Source organism: Oryctolagus cuniculus, chromosome 7 (genome assembly GCF_051225735.1).
Source record: "Oryctolagus cuniculus isolate XC-2025 breed Fujian yellow rabbit chromosome 7, ASM5122573v1, whole genome shotgun sequence".
Lineage (NCBI taxonomy): Eukaryota > Metazoa > Chordata > Mammalia > Lagomorpha > Leporidae > Oryctolagus > Oryctolagus cuniculus.
Window position 1 is genome coordinate 51404872 of NC_142873.1, and position 20076 is coordinate 51424947.

Below are 20076 nucleotides of genomic sequence, written 5' to 3' on the forward strand. Positions count from 1 at the left end.
TATATCTTGGAAAATACAGTACCCTACTTCTTGGAAAATCCAAGACCAAGAAGAGCACATGTACTGACATATACATAACTCTGGTCTGACTCACCTGTGCCTTCCTGCCTTCCCTTTCAGATTCCATTGTATTTCTGCCATATGCCAAGTACTATGACATCCGCAAGGCAAATAACCTGGTGAAGCAGTTTCCCCAGCTTACTTCCCTGCCCTAGAGACACTGGCCCTAGGCAAGCGTTCACATCAGTGGTTGAGCCTCCACCTGGGATGCTTGCATTCCGTGCCGGAGTGCCTGGGTCAAGTCCCAACTCAGCTTCCAAGTCCAGCTTCCTGCTAGTGTGCATCCTGGGAGGCAGCAGGTGATGGCTCAAGTATTTGGCTCCCTACACCCATGGAGGAGACCCAGACTGAGTTCCAGGCTCCAGGTTTCTGCCTGTTCTAGCCTTGGCTGTTGCAGGCATTTAGGGAGTGAGACTGTGGTTGGAAGATCTCTCTCTATCTTTATGTCTTTCTGTGTGTCTGCCTTTCAAATAAAATGAAAACAAGTAAATAAAGAAAGATACTGTCCAGACAGGGGCCAGCAGGAGTTAGAGATCAGAATCTCCTTGGCCATATCGTGCCTGTTTTATCTGGACAAATAAGCCGAGGAAAATGGGTTAAGTTTCTGGCTCCTCCATTTGGATAAAACCTGCAGGAAACTTTCCAGTAGGGCATTGAGTCCCTCCCCCATTGAGTGAGGATACAGCTTTTCCCAGGGTCCTTTTAGTCAAACAGCAACGATTTGGAGAGATGGGATTGAGCAGAGCAGGGGAGATGAAGGGGGGTGAGGGTAGTAGGTTGTTGCTTTTTATTTCCCCTTGAGGGTTTCCTCAGGCACCCCAATGAGAAAAGGAAGCTTTGGAGAAGACAGAGCCATTTCTGCATGAAGAGCAAGCCCTGCTGGCCCGGGAGGCAGAGGGACATACATGGGAAAGAGGCTGGGCCCGCCCCCTTCCTTGTTCCGCTCAAGGCTGCACAAGTCTCAACAACCACCTGCCTATCTGAAATCAACCAATTTGAGCAGCTAATCCAGCATGTGCTGATGGTCAGCCCAGTCCTCTCTCAAGTTGCTGCTGAGGTTGTGTTTACTACACCAGCTGCCGTCCGCCAGCCCTTCCCCGCCACCCTCTGCACCTGCTCACCCTCAGCAGGTGTCTGGTAGGCACTTCTGGCAGGGGGGACGTCGGCCTCTCTTAAGGCTCTGGAGCAGCGCCGGTATCTGTGGCGGATGTTGGAGACCATGGAAAGGTTGCCATGCTGAAACTGCCTCTGGTGGCCTTGGCAACCAAGGACTTTCCACACCACTGGCCGCTGGTGCCAGGTTTGCCTCCACTATGCTGGACATTTGGACACACCCATGTTCTTAAAGATGCTTAAAAACCAGGCATCAGGGCACTGACCAAAGGGATGGATGCTGTCCTTGCACGTGCACGACAGCTGAATTTCAGCCCTGCTCCACCTGCTTATCACCACCATTGCACCTGCAGATTTCCCCCTCCCCTCTCACTCCTCTTCACCAAGTTTTGTGCTGAGCCCAGGGCCTTGTGCTGGCAGTGCTGAGATCCTCTGCGTGAAAACTGGAGCCAGCCTGCTCTGAACAAGGCCCTCTCCATGAGGCATGGACAGACCCAGAGGAAACGGGTTTCCAATTGCCCTGCCACCATTTTCACCCTGAAACTTGGCGATGCCACGCAAATGAAAAATCACCCAGGGGGACCAAGAGCAGGAATGAGGATGAACGAAGGTCAGATAAGCACTGAGCCATTTTCCACTCACCTCAGATAGGAAGGTGCAGCAAGGTCTGGGAAGAGGGAAGTTTAGAATGGCCCAGCCCACTGAGCACGAGGCAACTTCCGGTCTCTAGGGGATACGTTAAAACACACACACACACTTCTCAATCTTCAAGCTCAGAGAGTCAGGACTGAGCTCAGTTCCCCAGTGCAGCCCCAGCATTTGCCCAGCCTCCAACACTGAGCTTTAGCATGCACACAGCACTCAGGAGAATGAAACAAAACTCTAGAGTTCAGCATGCAGAGATGCCACAAGCCACAGAGCAACAGAGGATGGCTCCCTCTGTCTCCGTAACACCAGCTGGATTTGAAAACCAATCCTGCACTTCAAATTTGGGAAAATTTATGTGGGCAGCCGCAAGACAAGTGATGCAGTAAGATTGTCCCTGCCTTCTAGTGTGACCCATGTTTAGGAAGCTATTTTGAGATGCTCAAGAAAGTTGTTTCTGGAATTGTCCTGACTACCTTAGTGCAGAAGGCGGCTTTGTCTGAGGATGTTTGGAAGAGGCTGGGAAGCTGAACATTAGGCTCAATTCTTAACTGAATTTTTAATCTCTTCAACCTTAGCCTGTTTTTCTAGCAGTCAGAGGACTCCAGGGACCACTCAGCAGATGCCACGTGAGGCACCACTATTTTCCCAATGGGAAGAAGTGGATTGTCTGATGTGAGCTCACTGTGTCCAGACCTGGCTGGACACCATGGCAATGAGGGCCCTGGGAGGTCTCTGGTTGACGTGGGTTCTACCTAAGAGAGAGACCAGCTCCTCTACTCTCTGATAGGCATGGGAAGGAGAAACCTATGTTCATCACAAGCCCAGAGACTTTGCCATAAATGACTTTTTAATCCATGAGACCCTCACTGCAGCTCATTATCCTCCTACAGATGAGGAGCAAGGGCTTGGGACAACTGTAGCTGCCCAGAACTCTCCTTGGTACTCCTGTCTGAATCGTCCTCCAAGTCCTGAGAGCTCACTGCAGGCGCCAGCATAGCCTTTACTGTTGGAGTCCCTGCTGGCTCCAAACTCTGTCACAGCACAAGGCCAAAGGTGGGTTTGGTCTGGCCAGTGTGAAACAGTTGTCCTGAGCCATGTTCTCTTAGAGGTGCAGGTATTGTGGTACAGAGAGTTAAGCCACTACTGCAATGCTGGCATACCATATGAGTGCGGGTTTGCATCTTGCAATGCTGCATACCATATGAGTGCTGGTTTGCATCCTGGCTGCTCCACTCTGAACCAGCTCCCTGCTAACTAATGCACCTTGGAAAGTAGCAGTTTCCTGCCATGCACATGGGAGATCCAGATGGAGTTCCAGGCTCCTGGTTTCGGCCTGGCCCAATCCTAGTCATTGTGACCATTTGGAGAGTAAACCAGCAAATGACAGACCTCTATCTCTCCCTCTGTAACTCTGCCTTTCAAATAAATGAATAAATCTTAAAAAAACAAAATGGGGGGTGGAGAGTAGAGAAGCAGGTGCTGTGATACCACGGCTAAGCCACCACTTAGGATGCCCACATCAATATTGCAGTGCCTAGGATCAGGCCCCACCTCTACTTCTAATCCAGCTCCCTGCTAATGCACCCTGGGAGGCAGCAGATGATGGTCCTCGTGGGAGACCCGGATACAGTTCCTGGCTCCTGGCTTCTGCTGGATCCAGCCCTGGCTGTCATGGGCATTTGGGAAGTGACCCAGAGAATGGAAGACTTCTTGCAAAATGTGCAACCTTTGTAAGCAAGTGCTATTTTGCTATCTCTCATGAAAGTCACCTTAAAAGAAATAATAATGTCGTGTCCAGCCCACACTGAAATTGCTTGTGCACCTGCCAGATATTCTCACGTCCTATGCCTTTACACAAGCTCTCTTCCCTTCACAAAATCCTTCCAATATTCTCAGCACAAAGCTCCTCTTCCTCTGAACTCAAGAGAATTCTCTGTACCCCCGGGGTTGCAGCACCTCACTCATGCGTACAGGGACATTGGCATGCTGTCCCTCCCACCACAAGATTGTTATGGGAGAGGAGTCAGGGTGAATTCCAGACAAAGTACCTAGTCCAGCACCTGGCACATAATGCTGTGCATATTTGGGGAATTTTACTTTCTGATGTGCATATGTATTCCCAGATGGAAATAATGTGAAATACCTAGGAATCTGTAATACCTTGAAATATACCATTGAAAATACCATTGTAAGAAATGCCTCTGAATAACCTTAGAGACTTGATTCCACAGGGATCTCCCTCAGAGGGCCCAACCCAAGCCGTTTTGCCCAGTCCAGTCTCCCTTCATACCCGTACCCTCCCGGCCAAAACCAAGCCTCACGGCTGCCCTCTGGTGGCTCTTCGGGACAACAGCAACACACCACACAAGGGGTTGGGAGCGGGCTCTTTATTAGGTGGCTATTGGGGTCCTACAGGGTGAGCATAGAGCAGCTGTCACCCTGTCAGTCACAGTGGCTATGCGTCTTCAGGAAGGCCTGGAGGCTGGGACAGTGAGCCCACGTCTAGAAGTGGAATTGGAAGGCCTGGGTCACATGCTGCCGCCACTCCTCCAGGCTGGGCAGCAGGGAGGAGATGCCCATGACGTGCCAGGTCTCTCCATCCGACACCATCGAGGTCTGGTAGGACAGCAGCTGCACGCCTGCCTCTGCCAGGAGTCCTGGAAGTGGAAGAAGCCTCAGACTGACCCAGGGCATGAAGGAGGGGGAAGATGGGGGCTGGTAGCAGAGTGAGGCATCTGCAATCAAAGTTGCGATGGGGTGGAGGTGGCAATGGCCTTAGAGTCAAAGAGCTGAGACAAAGGAACAACAGGGCACCTGCCCGCTGCCCCCGCTATTCCAGAGACTCTTCAGAACCACCCAGACCACCGGGCAGGCCAGGGCAGGACAGATCTGGCCACAGAATGGTAGGCTCTGCCGTGCAGACTGACAGATGTATCCAGGCTGGCCCTTCAGAGTCTGGTTGGACACATGCTCTGCAAAACCCAAAGGTGCTCCAAAACCCCCAGCAGCCTAGGTCCCAGGGGCCCGGGGCAGGTCTGGGATGCCGGTGACCACTGGAGGGGATGGCTCTGTAGGACTTGCTGTAGCCAGGCACTTGCTGGCAGGGCCTAACTGTGCTCCACATGGCCAGCTCAGAACACATAGTCAAGGCGGTTACAGCGGCTCTGGTTGCACCTTTCACATTGCCCTGGGGCAAGGCACTTGCTTTTTCTGAATTCGTTACCCACACCGGGATATTCTGGGAACTGCTCTGTAAGGCGCGGACCCGGAGACACCAAAGCATGGAGAGGGACTGAGGAGGCAGAAAGTCCTTGGGACCCAATTCCAGAGCAGACGCCCCCCACCCCCACCCCACTGCCCCTGCCCTAACCAGCTCCCCAGGGCCCTTCTCACCAATCATCGTAGGCAGCAGAGCCGGGTTGGAGGGCTGAGCCCGGAACATGAGCAGGGGCAGGCCCCGGCGGAGAGGCACTTCCGGCCTGAAAACAGCTCCGTTGAGAGCCTGCAGCACAGGTGTGGTGCCCTGGACCGAGCCCACAGCCTGGTAGGGGGCACCTGCCAAGGCCACGGTCAGGACGCATTCCCCACTGCCCTGCTCCCCTGCAGCAGTGTTGCTGTGGGAGGTGGTGACCTGCGGAGAGAAGGCCAGGAGGCCGTGACTCCTCCTGGCTGCATCCCAGCAGCCCTCCCCCTGGGCTCCAGCCTGGCCAACAAGGTCTCCAATTCAGGGCTGAGGCTGGGGGCGGTGTGGAGGGAGGGCAAATGGGCTGAGCTGGAAAACAGTCACAGACCTCCCTAAGGGTCAAGGGCAGGCAGAGGCTTGCAGGGGAGGGGTGGGAACCATGCAGAGGAAGGGAGGGAGGGAGATTGGGCTGTGAGGAGGCCTCCACCGCTGAGCTGATGGGCACTTCCTGCTCCCACCTGCTGCTTCCTGCACAGCACCAACGGCCTGCCCCGGATGGAGGGAGGAGGGGCCTGCAGGCGGGGCCGTGGGAACGCTACTGCTTGTTGCTCCTGCCAGCTCCCTCTGGCTGAGAAACTCAGTGGGGAAGATGCCAAAGGGAAGCCAGTGAGGCAGCAGAGACCATGCCACCTGGGGATAAAAGGCAGCACGAGCAAAGGCGCTGGGCGCTGTGGAGTATGGGACCTGGGTGGAGAGCCAGGGTGGACAGAGCTGGGCCTTCTCCAAGCCTCTGGTCTGGATCAACCCAGCTCCTGGGTTCCTCAGCTGGGCCACGCAGGCACTGCCACCACGGGCTGCTCACAAGCACTCTCCTGAGGCCCAGGGCACCCAGCAAGGCTCTCCATTTTGCAGCAGAGATGAAAACCACCTCTCACAGGGGCACCCGGTGTGCACCCAGGATGGATGTCAGTGAGGGGCACTCAGCATGTGGGGGCTCTGAACATGTGGGGGCGCCAGCAGCGCTGACAGGGGACACGTGGGGATGCGGACGCACAGCGAGGCCAGCCTCCTTCACCAGCAGCTTGGCGTTCACCAAGTTCACTTCCGCCTGCTTGGAAGCTTCTTTCAGGAGGCCGACTATGACAGCGGGGCTTAGGCAGTTCCCTGCATTCTTCAGGGATGCTCCTGGGGACAGAGAGACGCTGCCATAAGGTCACTTTGTACGGAGTGCCACAGAAGGCGATGCAGTGGGTCAAGGCTGTTGCGTGCAGCACCCGCATCCCACAAAGGAGTGCTGGTTCCAGTCCCAGCTGCTCCACTTCCAATCCAGCTCCTTACTAATGCACTTGAGAAGGGAAAATGGCCTAAAGAATCTGGATCCCTGTCAACCACTTGGGAGACCAGGGTGGAATTCCTGGCTCCTGGCTTTAGCCTGCTCTAGGTCTGGCTGACACAGTCATTTGGGGAGTGACCCAGCAGTTGGAAGCACTCGCTCTCTCCCCTTCTCTCTCTGCTACTGTGCCTTCCAAATAAAGAATCTTTTAAAAATAATCAAAATTAAAAAGGGGCTGGAGGCCACTACTGCTAGCTCCAGGCTTTGGGCTGCAGTGTGCCCTGCGCAGTCCCCCTTCTCCCACAGCGGGCTCAGAGGCAGCCATGGGAGACACCCAGGTTACTTAAGCAACCTAAGAAACTCCTTGGCAAAGCTCAGCCCAGCTCTGCTGCTCCCTACCAATGGCTTGGCTGCTCTGGGCTGCCTGCTGCTCTCCCAGGAGCCACTGAGAAAATGTCCTATCCCATCCTACTTGGCACTCAGCCCCTTGTGGGCCCAGGAAAGGAAAGTGGAAAGCCGCGGTTGCTATACTGCTGCCCTGCCTTGTTCCTTCCTGGAGCTGGGCACCCAGGGGGCGGGGATCCCCAGGCTCTGCCCTTCCCCGGCATTGTCAATGCCTGGCGTTTAACTGCCCACACCCTGCAGTCTCTCCCAGCATGAAGATGCCTAGCAGGCAGTGGGAGAGGACCAGCCTCCCCAGGGTTCAGGGAACTGCAGCCCTCCCTGGTCACCCAAGCACATCTGCATGGTGCTGGCGATGCTGAGGCCACCACAGGCTGCTCAGCAGCCCCGGGGCTGAACACAGGCCCTGCTCTCATCCTCCTCCATGGCCGAGCAGACACCCGAGGACTGCGGACTGCCCCCCTTAGCAAGTCACAGAGCACAAAACATCCCCATCGCTGCACCGGGAGCATCCACCCACTGGCTCTCCCTCGCCATGTAAGGGACCCGAGGCTCAGAAAACGGAAAGACAAACAGTAGGTAAGCAACAAGGTCAAAGCCAGAATTAAGCCCCCTGGTGCTTAATTTGGTTCTCCCTCCACCGAGCCCACCACATCTTGCATGAAACTCTCTTGTAGAGGTTCTCTCTTGCAAACAAAACAAGTATATCTTGCAAATACTACACAGAATGACTTTAGAAAATTCAACACCTCTTCCAAGGAACTCTGCATACTCCTTCCCTGTGTCTCCAGCCTGAGCAAGGCCGGGTCTCCTGTCAGACTCATCCCAGTCTCTTACCAGCTCTGTGCAACACCCCCAGCAAACCTGGCCCATGACCCCTTTCTCAGCCCCTTGCTATGTCCACATGCAGAGGGTGATGCTGAAAACTCCGGGCTCACCCTGTGTCACCACCTGGATGGTCCCTTTGGGGGATCCAGCCCAGGCTCGCATCAGAGTCCCCAGAGCTTCTGCCAGGCCAATCCAAGGCTTGGTGTGTGGAGAGAAAGCGCTGGTCAGGGCCTCGGCATTCACCTGCAGGGAAAGGGGGGGCAGTGCTGTAGTCAGGAAGAGGCAGGCCAGGGGCTCACCTGCCCGACTTAGCAACCACATCAAGGTTGTGTTGCTGAGAGCTGGACAAAAGGGCCTGCCTTGCTTTGGGTGCCTGGTGGGTGGCAACTCCCGCCAGCCAACAAAGAGACAATGACTTGTTCCTGCAGGGGAGCTAGAGAGCCAGAAATGGACACAAAAGGCCAAGAACACTCAAAATGACTAGGGGCGGGGGGCATTTCCTCCATCAAGGAGTATGTCAGCCTTGCCTCTCTATGAAAACTTGGGTTCACCTGTGCTGGGTTAAGGTCTGGAGAGCACAATGCGGGGGGGGGGGGGTCTTTGGCACAAAAAAACACATGGCATCCCATGTGCATCTCCCTTGGATGGCATTCTACACTTGATCTTAGCCAAAAGGCCGGGAAGCGATAGGATAGCATTCTAAGCTTGTCTTCATTTCTCATCTTCTGCCTTGATGGCCCTGAGTGTTTACGTCCCAGTGAAACACCATGAACACATAGCACAATGCATAAAGCCAGATCCATGATCTGGGTGATCACTTCATGCTGTGAGTCCACGGTGAGGCAGGACATGATTTAGGGAGGCTCAGGAGGCCGGCTGGCACAGAGGGTTCATGTTGGCAGGTGTGGGGAGTAGGGTGAGACCCTGACTATGGACGGGACGGAAAGAGTGCTCTGGGAGTTTACTGGGTGCAAGCTCCCTGCAGAGGCCTTGGGAACAGGCCAGCTTGCCGCCCGCCCAGGGCCAGCTGTCACCCTAGCAACACTCCTCCAGCCCCAAGGCACCAGGAGAACAAAGCCGCCTTTCTCTAGTGGCTGGGCCCTGGGAACCGCCAGTGTCTGCAGCAGGGCCACAATGTAGCAGGGATGCCCCAGGGCTGACCATCAAGGCTGGAGACAGAGCCCCCTGCCCCGCCCCCTGCTCCCTGTGACTTTAGCTTCCAGGGCTGCGTCTGTTCACCCTCACTTGGCCTCGCCCCTCTCTGCCCCACACAGCGATACTCACCACCCCCACTAGAGACTTCCCCTTCACCATGTCCACGAACTGGACGGCGATTTCCTCCCCGCAGCGGCTCTGAGCCTCCCTGGTGCTGGCACCCAGGTGCGGGCAGCTGATGACATTCTCATGGTCCACCAAGGCTCGGTCCCGTGGCGGCTCCTGCCCAGAAAGGAACACGTCCAGGTTGGCTGCTGTGCACTACTCACACCCCCTGGGGCTGCCCAGGGTGCAGGGGAAGCTGGAGGGGAGGAAGGCGGCAGAAGCCACCTCCTACTCCTCATCGGTCAGGGTGGTCGCTGGACCACTGGACCACAGCAGAGTGGGCGGGGCAGAGACTGTGGACCGAGTCACAATTCCACCTCTACCGCCGGGTACCGCCATGCCTTCAAGCACACCTGGCTCCCCAAGCCTTGGTTTCTTTATCTAGGAAATGGGTTACTGCTATCTACACAATACTGTGAGGATTGTCTCGCCCCTGCCCTGCATCCTTGAAGGATGTGCGGGCTCTCGGCAGGTCCTGCTTATGCACCCTCACCCCCACCCCTCCTCCCTGCCACCACTCTGCTCACTAAGGGGAACGTGGCCCTTGGGAAGGCGACTTGAGCTTCCTCTGTGTGCCGTCTCCTGGGGCTCTGTCGGCTCTGCTACATTACATAACGTGACCCTATGAGCCCAGGCCTCCTGGGAGCAGCTGGGACAAGGCCACTGGGGAGCACTGTGTTAGAGAGGCCGGTGTTACACAGAAGAATGACTGGAAGCATTGTACGCCCTGGCTCAGAATGGCAAGCACCCTGCAACGTGGACGGCCCTGTGATGTGCCGAGGGCCCGTAGCCAGCATCCTGCACGGCACAGATACCTAACCCAGAGGCCACACTCTTGCCCTACCTAACAAGTAGGGCAAGCTCTGAGGTGGGGGGCAGGAGCTCTGAGGGCGCGGGGCTAACAGGAGTCCAGCGGACATGCAAGCATTCCTCCCCATAGGATATGCAGTGAGGCCGAGACCTGCTCCTGCCGGAGAGCCCTGCAGAGGGCCAGAGGGAACGCTGCCTTTTATCCCCAGGCTTGCGTCCTCCACTGGAAAGAGCGAGGGAAAAGGAATGCCGGTGGACTGGCAATCCCAGTGAGGGATCTGTGATTGTACACTAAGCCCTTCTCTCTCCCTTCCCCAAATCCTCAAGCTCACAACTGATCTGTGGCTGTCTTCCCTGAGTTATGGATCTGGCAGAGGTCTGGGGACCTGAGACCAGGAATTGGGTCCCATCTACAGCCTAAAGTTGAAGTAGGCATTGTGGGGCAGTCTGGGCAAGCCGCTGCTCAGGACTCCCAAGTCCCACACCAAAGTGCCAGCTTCAGTCCCCTGGCTCCTCTGCTCCTGATCCAACTTCCTGCTAATGCATCCTATAAGGCAACAGAAGATGGCACAAGTGCTTGGGTGCCTGCCACCCACGTGGGAGACTCAGTTGGGAGTTCCAGGCTCCTGGCTCCAGCCTGGCCCCAGCCCTGGCTGTTGGGGCCATTTGGGAAACAACCAGTAGATGGAAGATGTCTCTCCCCCTCTGTCTCTCTGCCTTTAAAGTAGATGAAAATGAAATAAATAAACATTTAAAAGAATAAAACTTGAGCTTGGGAGTGGTATAATGTGTAATGTTTGTTGTTTGGTGTAATGGTTAAGGTACCCCTCAGCCTGCGTCCCATATGGGATGCGTGGGTTCAATTCCCAACTCTGCTTTTTTCTTTTTAAAAGATTTATTTATTTGAAAGGCAGAGTTACAGAGAGGCAAAAGCAGAGAGAGAAGGGGGGGGGTATCTTCCACCCACTGGTTCATTCTCCAAATGGCCACAATGGCCGGAGTTCGGCCGATCCGAAGCCAGGAGCCAGGAGCTTCCACCAGGTCTCCCACGCAGGTGCAGGGGCCCAAGGACTTGGGCCATGTTCTACTGCTTTCCCAGGCCATAGCAGAGAGCTGGATTGGAAGTGGAGCAGCCAGGAGTCAAACTGGGCCCATATGGGATGCTAACACTGCAGGCAATGGCTGGCGCCGTGGCTCACTTAGTTAATCCTCCGCCTGCGGCACCGGCATCCCATATAGGTGCCAGGTTCTAGTCCCAGTTGCTCCTCTTCCAGTCCAGCTCTCTGCTGTGGCCCAGGAAGGCAGTGGAGGATGGCCCAGGTGCTTGGACCCCTGCACCTGCATGGGAGACCAGGGGGAGGCACCTGGCTCCTGGCTTCGGATTGGCACAGCGCCAGCCATGGTGGCCATTTGTGGGGTGAACCAATGGAAGGAAGACCTTTCTCTCTGTCTTTCTCTCTCATTGTCTAACTCTGCCTGTCAAATAAAAAAAAAAAAAACACACTGCAGGCTGCAGTTTGCCCACTATGCCACAGCACCAGCCCCCAACTCTGCTTTTGATTCCAGCTTCCTATTAATGGGCACCGTGTGGGACAGCAGGTGATGGTTCAAGTGCTTAGGTTCCTGCCACCCACATATGAGATGCGGATTAAATTCTAGACTTCTGGCTTCAGCGTGGCCCAGTGCTGGCCATCGTGGCCACCTAGGGAGTGAACCAGCAGGTGGAAGATCTCCATCTCACTGTTGTGAAAATAAATGTCAAAACAAAGAAAGAAAAACCAACCTGAGTTTTGCAGAAGACACCACGGCTGCCTCCATACTAAGCTCTGGGACAGCTCCTCAGACGACACAACTGCCCACTTTGCCATGGGAGCTAAAGAAGGCGCTGGTAAAGTGCTAAGCTCACCCTGGCGCCAAGGCTGCAGCACTTACCTCCGTGAACACGTCCAGCGCGGCTCCAGCACACTGACCGGACTGCAGGGCCCGGAGCAGGGCGCCTTCGTCCACGATGCCTCCGCGGGCGCAGTTCACCACCCGCACCCCCTTCTTGCACTGGGCGAAGGTGCTGTCATTCAGCAAGCCTGGAGGAGAGGGGAGCATGTTCCTGCTCTCAGTGCCTGGGCCCCAGGCCCTGGTTTCCGGCCCCTCCCTCACCTCCAACCCCCCTTGATCTAGCTCCTTCCTTCTTTCTGGGCAGAGGCTCCTTATTCTCTCCTTTCCTTTCCCAGATGCCCCAGGACAGCAGCTCCTGTTCTGCTTCTGGGCTGGACTCCATTCAGAAGCATCCTAGATGTCCTTGATGTACTATGCTTCAAGTAGGTCTGGGACTCCATGCCCTGCAGGGGCCTCCGGGGGCACCCAAAGGGCCAGTGACTGTTCACGTGCCCAGGGTGCTCAGACACCTGTCAACTCCCTGCTGCCCCCATCTGAGAAATCACTACCAAGTGCTGCAGGACAAGGGACCCCACCCCAACATGGCTGGACCCCAGTGTCTGCAGCAGGCCCAGCCACTCATTATCTGGTCCATGGCTTCTGCAGCCAGCCCACAGGGGGTGACATACCTACCTGTGGTGGAGGGTAAGAGAGGGGTGTGCACTGTGATGAAGTCACACAGTGGCCAGATCTTCTCCAGGGGCAGCTGCTGAACACCAAAGGAGGCCGAGACATCTGGAGAAATGATGGGGTCGTATCCTATAGTCTGGCCACCAGCGAGAGGGAGGAAACGTTATTGTTAGCGGTGGTTGTTAGCAGTGGCAGCCACTAATCAAGCACGTGCATGGCCCAAGCACCGTGCTAAGCCTAACTCGAGGCTTACAACCACACAGCAGTGCGGTGAGGGAGGTGATGGTCTTCTAAGGCTTCAGAGCTGAGGCATGCAGGGCTCACGCAGCCAGCAAGGACAAAGCCAGGCTGGAAAGGGAGGTTTGCCTGCCTCTCGGTGCTAACCCCAAACAGATGCGAGAGCAGTTCATGTCACCTGGATACAGTGGAGCTCGGGAGCCCTGAGAAAGCAGGAGCCCTTAGGGAGGGGGGCAGTCATGTGGGAGCCATGCCTTCACCATAGGGCACATTCAGGACAGGGAGGAGAGGGCCCCAAGGTCCAGAGACAGACAGGGCACCAGACAAAGGCAAGGAAGCAGCCGGGGACGAGGGCAGCAGTGCTGCAGAGCAGGATCGGGACCAAGCCGTGGAGACTAAGACCAGAGGGAGAAGGGGCTAACGGCAGGTCCTTTTAACGTGGCGGACTTGGGGGAGGACGACGTGGTGTGGTGGGGTAAGCCAGCACTTAGGACGCCTGCATCTCTTATCAGAGCACTAGTTTGTATACCAGCGATTCCACTTCCCATCCAGCTTCCTGCTAATGCACCTGGGAAGACAGTGGATAATGGCCCAAGTACTTGGTCCCTGCCACACACATAGGAGACCACGTTGGAGTTCCTGGCTTTGGTTTGGCCCCAGCCCTGGCCTCTCTCTTTCTGCCTATCCCTGTCTCTGCTCTGTCACTCTGGCTTTCAAGTAAATAAACAGACAAAACAAAACATGGCAGGCTTGACTGGGCTGGGGGCAAAGGACACCAAGGAGAGGAAAGTGAGACACAAGGGACCAGAGATGGGGAAAGGACCTCACTCCAGGCTCAAAGCAGGGGCTTCCCTGGGGCTTCTGAGGAGGAGAGATTGGCTCCTGGGAGATGGGGGCAGGCAGGGAACTCTAGGAGTGAAAACAACATGGAGCCCAGGAAATGGGCCAAAGGTCATTAGAAATCAGATAGGGAAGAGGGGACGTTGGGAAGACAAAGCTTGGCAGAAAGAAGAAAGGCCATGGGGTCACAGATGATAATGGCAAACCTCTACCTAGCATTCACCATGCACAAGGAGCTTCCACCCAACTCCTATCTCATGGTCAGGAACCATTATTTCCCCATTTCACAGGTGAGCAAACTGAGGCAGAGAGGTCAAGTGGCAGAGATGGGACAGGAGTCAGACTTTCTGACCCCACCTAGTGCCTACCCTTTACAAGGTGGCTCAGGCCTGAGACGAGGGCACTGTCAGCACAGTGACCTCTGTCTCCTGCGCAGCCATGATGGAGGGAGGCACAGGGACTGCGTCCCATCAGCATCAGAGACAGCCCTGGGGCAGTCATGCGGGTCTCAGCAAGGGCCATGCTTTAAAGGTCACCACACAGCGTCAGCAGCCAGGCCGAGTCTGCACCGGGCTGAAGGGTCCGCCTCTTGCAACAACAAAGACCTGTCCGTCATCTGACTGGTCTACCCCAGAGGCCTTCCCAGGGCTCTCTCCAAGGGCTCAGCCCACGTCAGCCACGATGACTGGAGAACAGAGGTACAGGAGCCACAAGCGTCTCAGGAGCACCAGTGTCCTTGAGCAGACAGGGCGGGGCACGTGTGTCGTGGTGACCAAGACACCGCCCAGGGTGCCCACATCCTTAGCTCAGGCCCCAGCTCCGCATTCAACACCAGCTCCCTGCTGCTGCGGATCCTGGGTGGCAGCAGGTGATGGCTCAAGTACCTGTACCCCTTCCACCCACATGGGAGACCTGGATGGAGTTCCCGGCTCCTGGCTACAGCCTGGCCCAGCTCTGGCTTTTGTGGGCCAAAATTGAGGAGTGACCCAAGGAGGGACGGCTGCTCTGTGTGTGTATCTGTGTCTGTGTCTCTGTCTCTCTGCATTTCAAATAAACAGAAGAAGAAGGCAGGACCATTGGCAGAGCTAGGCAGGCCTGGGGGACTCACAGGGTGTACTCAGAACCCAGGGTTCTGTCCTGTTTGCTCCCAGCGGCGTTAGGCACGAGTCAGGCCCTCTCTGGACCTGGCTCCTCAACCCTATACAAAGGAGGGAGGGATAATTCCAGGCTTCCTCTGCTGTAACATTTGGTAATTCAAAATTATTTGAAAAGCAACGTCCCACAACCCTAAGGAGAATGCTCGGAGTTGGCCTGAGATTAAACAAAAACAAACAAGTGACAACGCAGAGCGTCATTCTCAACAGCGGCTGTCTCTGCTGCTGGGATCATTTCTCTCCCTCGTGCTTTCCTGCGCTTCCTGAGCTCTCTACTACACTGCTTAGGAATTGCCTTTGAAACTAGAGAAATTGACACGTTGCTTTGGAAAATAATTGAGGGTTACATGTCGTGACACGGAGGGGTAAGCCATTGCCTAGGACACTCACATCCATTCCAGAGTGCCTGATTCAATCCAATCCAGTTCCTGCTGGTGCACCTGGGGGGTCTGGACCATGGCTCCTGTACCTGGGTTCCTGCCAAAGGACTCACACTGGGAGGCCTAGATGGAGTTCCCAGCTCCTAGCTCTGGCTTTGGCCTGGTCCAGCCCTGGCTGTTTCAGGTATCTGGGGAGAGAACCAGTGGGCGGGAGGTTGCTCTCTCCACCCTCCCCCCTTTCTCAATCTGACAACCTGCTCTACAAATATATACATAAATCTTAAAAAAAAAAAAATTGAGTGTTGTGGCATAGCCGGTAATGCTGCTGCCTAAAATGCCTTCATCCCATATGGGCACTGGTTCGTGTCCTATCTGTTCCAGTTCTGATCCAGCTTCCTGCTAATTTGCCTGTGAAAGCAGCAGAAGATAGCCCAAGTCCTTGGGCCCCTGCACCCATGTGGGAGACCTGGATGAAGCACTTGGCTTCAGGCTGGCCCAGAGCTGGCTGTTACAATCATCTCAGGAGTGAACCAGCGGATGAAAGACCTCTCTCTCTGTCCCTCTCTCTGTATCTCTGGCTTTTAAATACATAAATGAATCTTTAAAAATTTTATTTTAAATCAAAAAGAAGACTTTTGTGAGAGATTTTCCAAAAGCTTCATAAGAAATGTATTTAAAAATTACGCATGGATTTCAAAATTATTTTTGACCAACATAAACTTTCGATTCCATTCTTCCACAAAATACTCTATTTCAAATTCAGCAAATATAGGAAAGAAACTGAAAACAAGAATCAAGGGAAGCTTCGGGTACCATTCTTCATCAGCAGCCCTGTGGAGTGAGCAAACCCAAGCAGCGGGACTGGTAGAGTTTTGGGAAAAGGCAGCACCTCCCTCCATCCCCTGTGAGGACCCCCCACTCGGAGCACCAGGGGCTTCCTGGCTCTGGGCATGTTTCCCAGACACCACTCTCCCTCTACCATAAAACCACTCAGTGCTCACAGGGAGAAGGAAATGTCTAGAAGTCCTTGCAAGTCCTTGTCTGCTGGATCTGAGGCTGCCTGCCCCCACGGTCTTGTTTGTCTCTAACCCCGACGCAGTCTCTTTCCAGGCACAGTGTGGAGAGACGGGACAGCAACAGAGATCACAAAGCCGAGCCTGACTGAGGGAGCCCCGGGACCCCCTGGTCTGCTGTATGCTCGGGAGCCAAGCAGCGGCCCCGGGCTAGCAGGCGACAGGATCTGCAGACTGGCAGGAGCCTGGGCTTGCAGGGGAGCAGGCTGGGGAGAGAGGCCCCAGTGGTCAGCGGGGCCCCCTGACTCAGCTTCTTTCTGCCACAGAGAGACAGCAGCTCATTTATCTGCAGACAAGTGCAGGGAACAAATTTGGCTGAGAAGACCGAGAAGACCCGTTTGACTTCTCACTTGAGATAAGCACGCCACAAAGAAGCTGCACTCAGCCAAGGGCTGGGGTTCCTACACCCAGAATCCAAGTTGAAGGAAGTGAAAAAGGAGACACTGGGCCGGGAAGCCACGGGCCTGCCCCAGGCCCTGATGTGTCCTGGAGCAGGTGTACCCTGTTCAGAGACTGTTCCAGAGAGGAGTCTCTAGGATGTGGAGGTTTCCCCCACCACACCCTGGCTCCAGGACAGATTCCTGAAGCAGCCCCAGCAGAGGAAGGGGGGGGTGCCTTATAAGCCATACCCTGAGGATTCTTTTCGCTGGTATCATGGAGATCCTGCCAGCTCCAGGGCCCCACTGACTCAGCAGAAGACCAAGGAGGGAGAACCCTATCAGTCATGCCCAACCCACAGCCAAGATTTTGGCTTAACCTTGGGACTCTCCCTGATGCTGCAATGAATTCTTAAACCAGAAACCCAATAGGAACTCGGGTCAATTGAATGCTGCAGAGGTGAGGCCCAGAAGCCCCACCCGCTGTCTCCCTGGGCGCCCCCCTCTCTCCCATCTGTGTCTCTAAGGCGGCATTCCAGAAGCTGGGCTCTGGCGAGAGTCTGCCGAACACGGCTCTTGGGCAGTATAAACTCCTGGGAGCCAGCCGAGGTGGCAGCTGCCTGTCCTGCAGGGCATCTGTCCCTGGACCGCTGACCCAGTGACGTGGCGCAGGGACTGCTTCACTCATAGGGGTCACGGATGCAGACGGCAGCGTGGTGCTGGGCAAAGAGCACCAGGCTGGAGATCAGGGGACCCAGAGATGGGGTGGACACCACCACTTCCTCCTGCCGTTATCTGGAAGGGGTGGCGTGTCGCAGAAACTTCCTGGGCCTCAGTTTCCTTATCGGGGAAGCTGAACCGATACCACTGACCCCACAGGGCTGCTGTGAGCACAGCAACTGACACAGCAGACCTCAGTAAACATTAGCTGGACCTGAAGAAGTTGGTGACAACGGTTAGCTTGGGTTCAACGTCCATCCCTCTGAGCTAAAGTCAGGTTCACCACAACACCGGCTGCAGAGACACAGCCAGGAGATGCCGATCTGCAGCCTCGTGGAAAACGTCGATAAGAAAGTACAAGGCTCAGCTTCTGACTGGCGTGGGCCTGCTGGCATGCTCCAGGGGCCACAGCAGCACAAAGGAACTAACTGGGTTTCTGACTTGGCAACACTATAGAGACAGTGCCTCAAGCTAAAGCCTAGCGTACAGAGGAAGACCTGAAGAACTCCAGGCCCCAGCAGGCACTCTGCAGCCTGACCTGCGGAGTGCGAGGACTGGCACCTCCCTGCTCTGGAAGGCAGGCTTCTTCTAAGGCTGCCAAACATCCCATATCCTTTTCTATCAGACACATCCCTCTCACCAGTGCGCTTCTGCCAACCAAAGCCCTCCTCGCCCACAAGAGCTTTTACAAAGTCTTCTGTACCCAAGCCTTGTCTGGTTGCTTTTTGGACTCACACGCAGGGCACAGAAATGTATTCTAACTAGAATTCTTGTTGGAGGGCTCAGCCATGCTAGCCTTCCTGCATGTTTCAGGATGTAGTCTTGTACTCTGAAGTATCAGCCCACTTCCCCCTGCTTCCTGCCATCCTCAAGTGCACGTTGTCCAGGTTGCTGATAAGAATGGTGCACAAGCTTGGGCATCTGGAGTGGCAGGTACAATACTGCCCAGAATGCCCACAGCCCACGTTGCAGTGACTGGGTTTGATTCCTGGCACTGCTCCCAGTGCCAGCTACCTGCTGGCGCACACCTTGGGAGGCAGCAAGCCATGGCTCAAGTATTTGACTCCCTGCCACCCATATGGGAGACATGGATTGAGTTCTTGGATCCTGGCCTCCTACCCACCCAGCCCTGGCTGTTGTGGGCATTTGGGGAGTAAATCAGTGGATGGAAGATCTCTCTGCCTTTTGAATAAAATGAAAATAAATAATTTTTAAAATTATTTTAAATCAAGAATCTTTTTAAAAGATTTATTTATTTATTTGAAAGTCAGAGTTACACACAGAGAGAAGGAGAGGCAGAGAGAGAGGCCTTCCATCTTCTGGTTTACTCCCCAGTTGGTCACAATGGCTGCGGCTACACCCATCCGAAGCCAGGAGCCAGGAGCTTCCTCTAAGTTTTCCCATGTGGGTGCAGGGGCCCAAGGACTTGGGACATCTTCTACTGCTTTCCCAGGCCATAGCAGAGAGCTGGATCAGAAGTGGAGCAGCCGAGACTTGAACCAGTGCCCATATAGGATGCCTGTACCGCAGGTGGCAGCTTTACACACTACACCACAGCACTGGCCCCAAAATCAAGAATCTTTAAAAAAAAATGGTAGGGGGCTGGTGCTACGATGTAGTGGGTAAAGCCATGGCCTGCAATGCTGGCATCCATATGGGTGCCAGTTGTTCCACTTCCAATCCAGCTCCCTGCTAATGCAGCTAGGAAAGCAGCAGAAGATGGCCCAAGTGCTTGGGTCCCACCTATGTGGGAGACCTGGAAGAAGCACCTGACTCCTGGCTTTGGATCGGCTCAGCTCAGGCTGTTGCAGCCATTTGGGATGGCAGACCTCTTTGTCTCTCCTTCTCTTTCTCTGTAACTCTACCTTTCAAATAAATAAAACAAATCTTAAAAAAACTGAAGAAAGCAGAGCCCTGTACTATGATAGAGAGTCTCCTTCCAGATTGAAACAGTGCATTCTTCAACCAGTTACTAATCACTTTAAGTGCTAACACCAAGCTTAAGGCTTCGACTCTAACCCCAAAGGATCATGGAAGTTTGTCTTACTAAAGCCCACACTTCCAAACAATCTAAATGACTAAGTAAAAAGCAATCTATCCATGAAAGGGAATTCCACGAAATAGTTAAAAAATATGATAGGGGCAGGCATTGCGGCTCAGTGGGTTATGCTGCCACTTTTGATGATGGTATCCCATATCTGAGTGATGTTTCAAGTCCTGGCTTCTGACCCACCTTCCTGCTAATGTGCCTAGGAAAGCAGTGGAAGACAGTCCAAGTGCTTGGGCCCCTGTACCGGTGCAGGAGATCCGGATGGAGCTCTGGGCTCCTAGCTTCAGCCAGGACTAGCACAAGCTGTTGCGGCCATTTCAGAAGTGAAGCGGTGGATAGAAACTCTTTCTGCCTCTCCCCTCCCAACCCCATCACTCTGTCTTTCAAAGAAATAGATCTTTAAAACAAAAGATTGATCTGGTTATTCCAAGACACACTTTTTTTTTTAAATCTCCAACACAGTGTACAATATTCTGTTCTCTATAGGCATATAACCCCCTATAGATCTGGAACTGAATGCGTTCTACATAAGTACATAGAGAGCCTGGGGTGACACATGCCAAGTGATACTACTGAGAGGAGATGACTGGGATGGCATTCAAGGAGACCTTTATCTGTGTCTTAGTGCTTCTGTGAATGCATTAATTCACCACATGATTAAAATCTAATTCCAAATAGTCCAGATGTTTTACACTTGGAGGTTTTCATACTCTGTCAGTTTCACAATGAGGCTAGTCTGCAGTGATGTAGACTGTCTCCTTCATAA

General features: G+C 54.4%; 1 protein-coding gene across 1 annotated transcript in view; it reads right to left on the reverse strand.

The window, feature by feature from the left end:
* Positions 1–4193: 4193 nt before the first annotated feature.
* PHGDH (phosphoglycerate dehydrogenase) overlaps positions 4194–20076 on the reverse strand; it is a 31438-nt gene continuing 15555 nt past the window's right edge. The window contains exons 6-12 of the mRNA XM_002715676.6: positions 12483–12615; positions 11850–11998; positions 9072–9224; positions 7898–8030; positions 6279–6409; positions 5215–5452; positions 4194–4478 (exon numbers count right to left, since the gene is read on the reverse strand). Of these exons, the coding sequence (XP_002715722.2) occupies positions 4324–4478; positions 5215–5452; positions 6279–6409; positions 7898–8030; positions 9072–9224; positions 11850–11998; positions 12483–12615 (1092 nt within the window). The 3' untranslated portion in view covers positions 4194–4323. The remainder of the gene's footprint in view (positions 4479–5214; positions 5453–6278; positions 6410–7897; positions 8031–9071; positions 9225–11849; positions 11999–12482; positions 12616–20076) is intronic.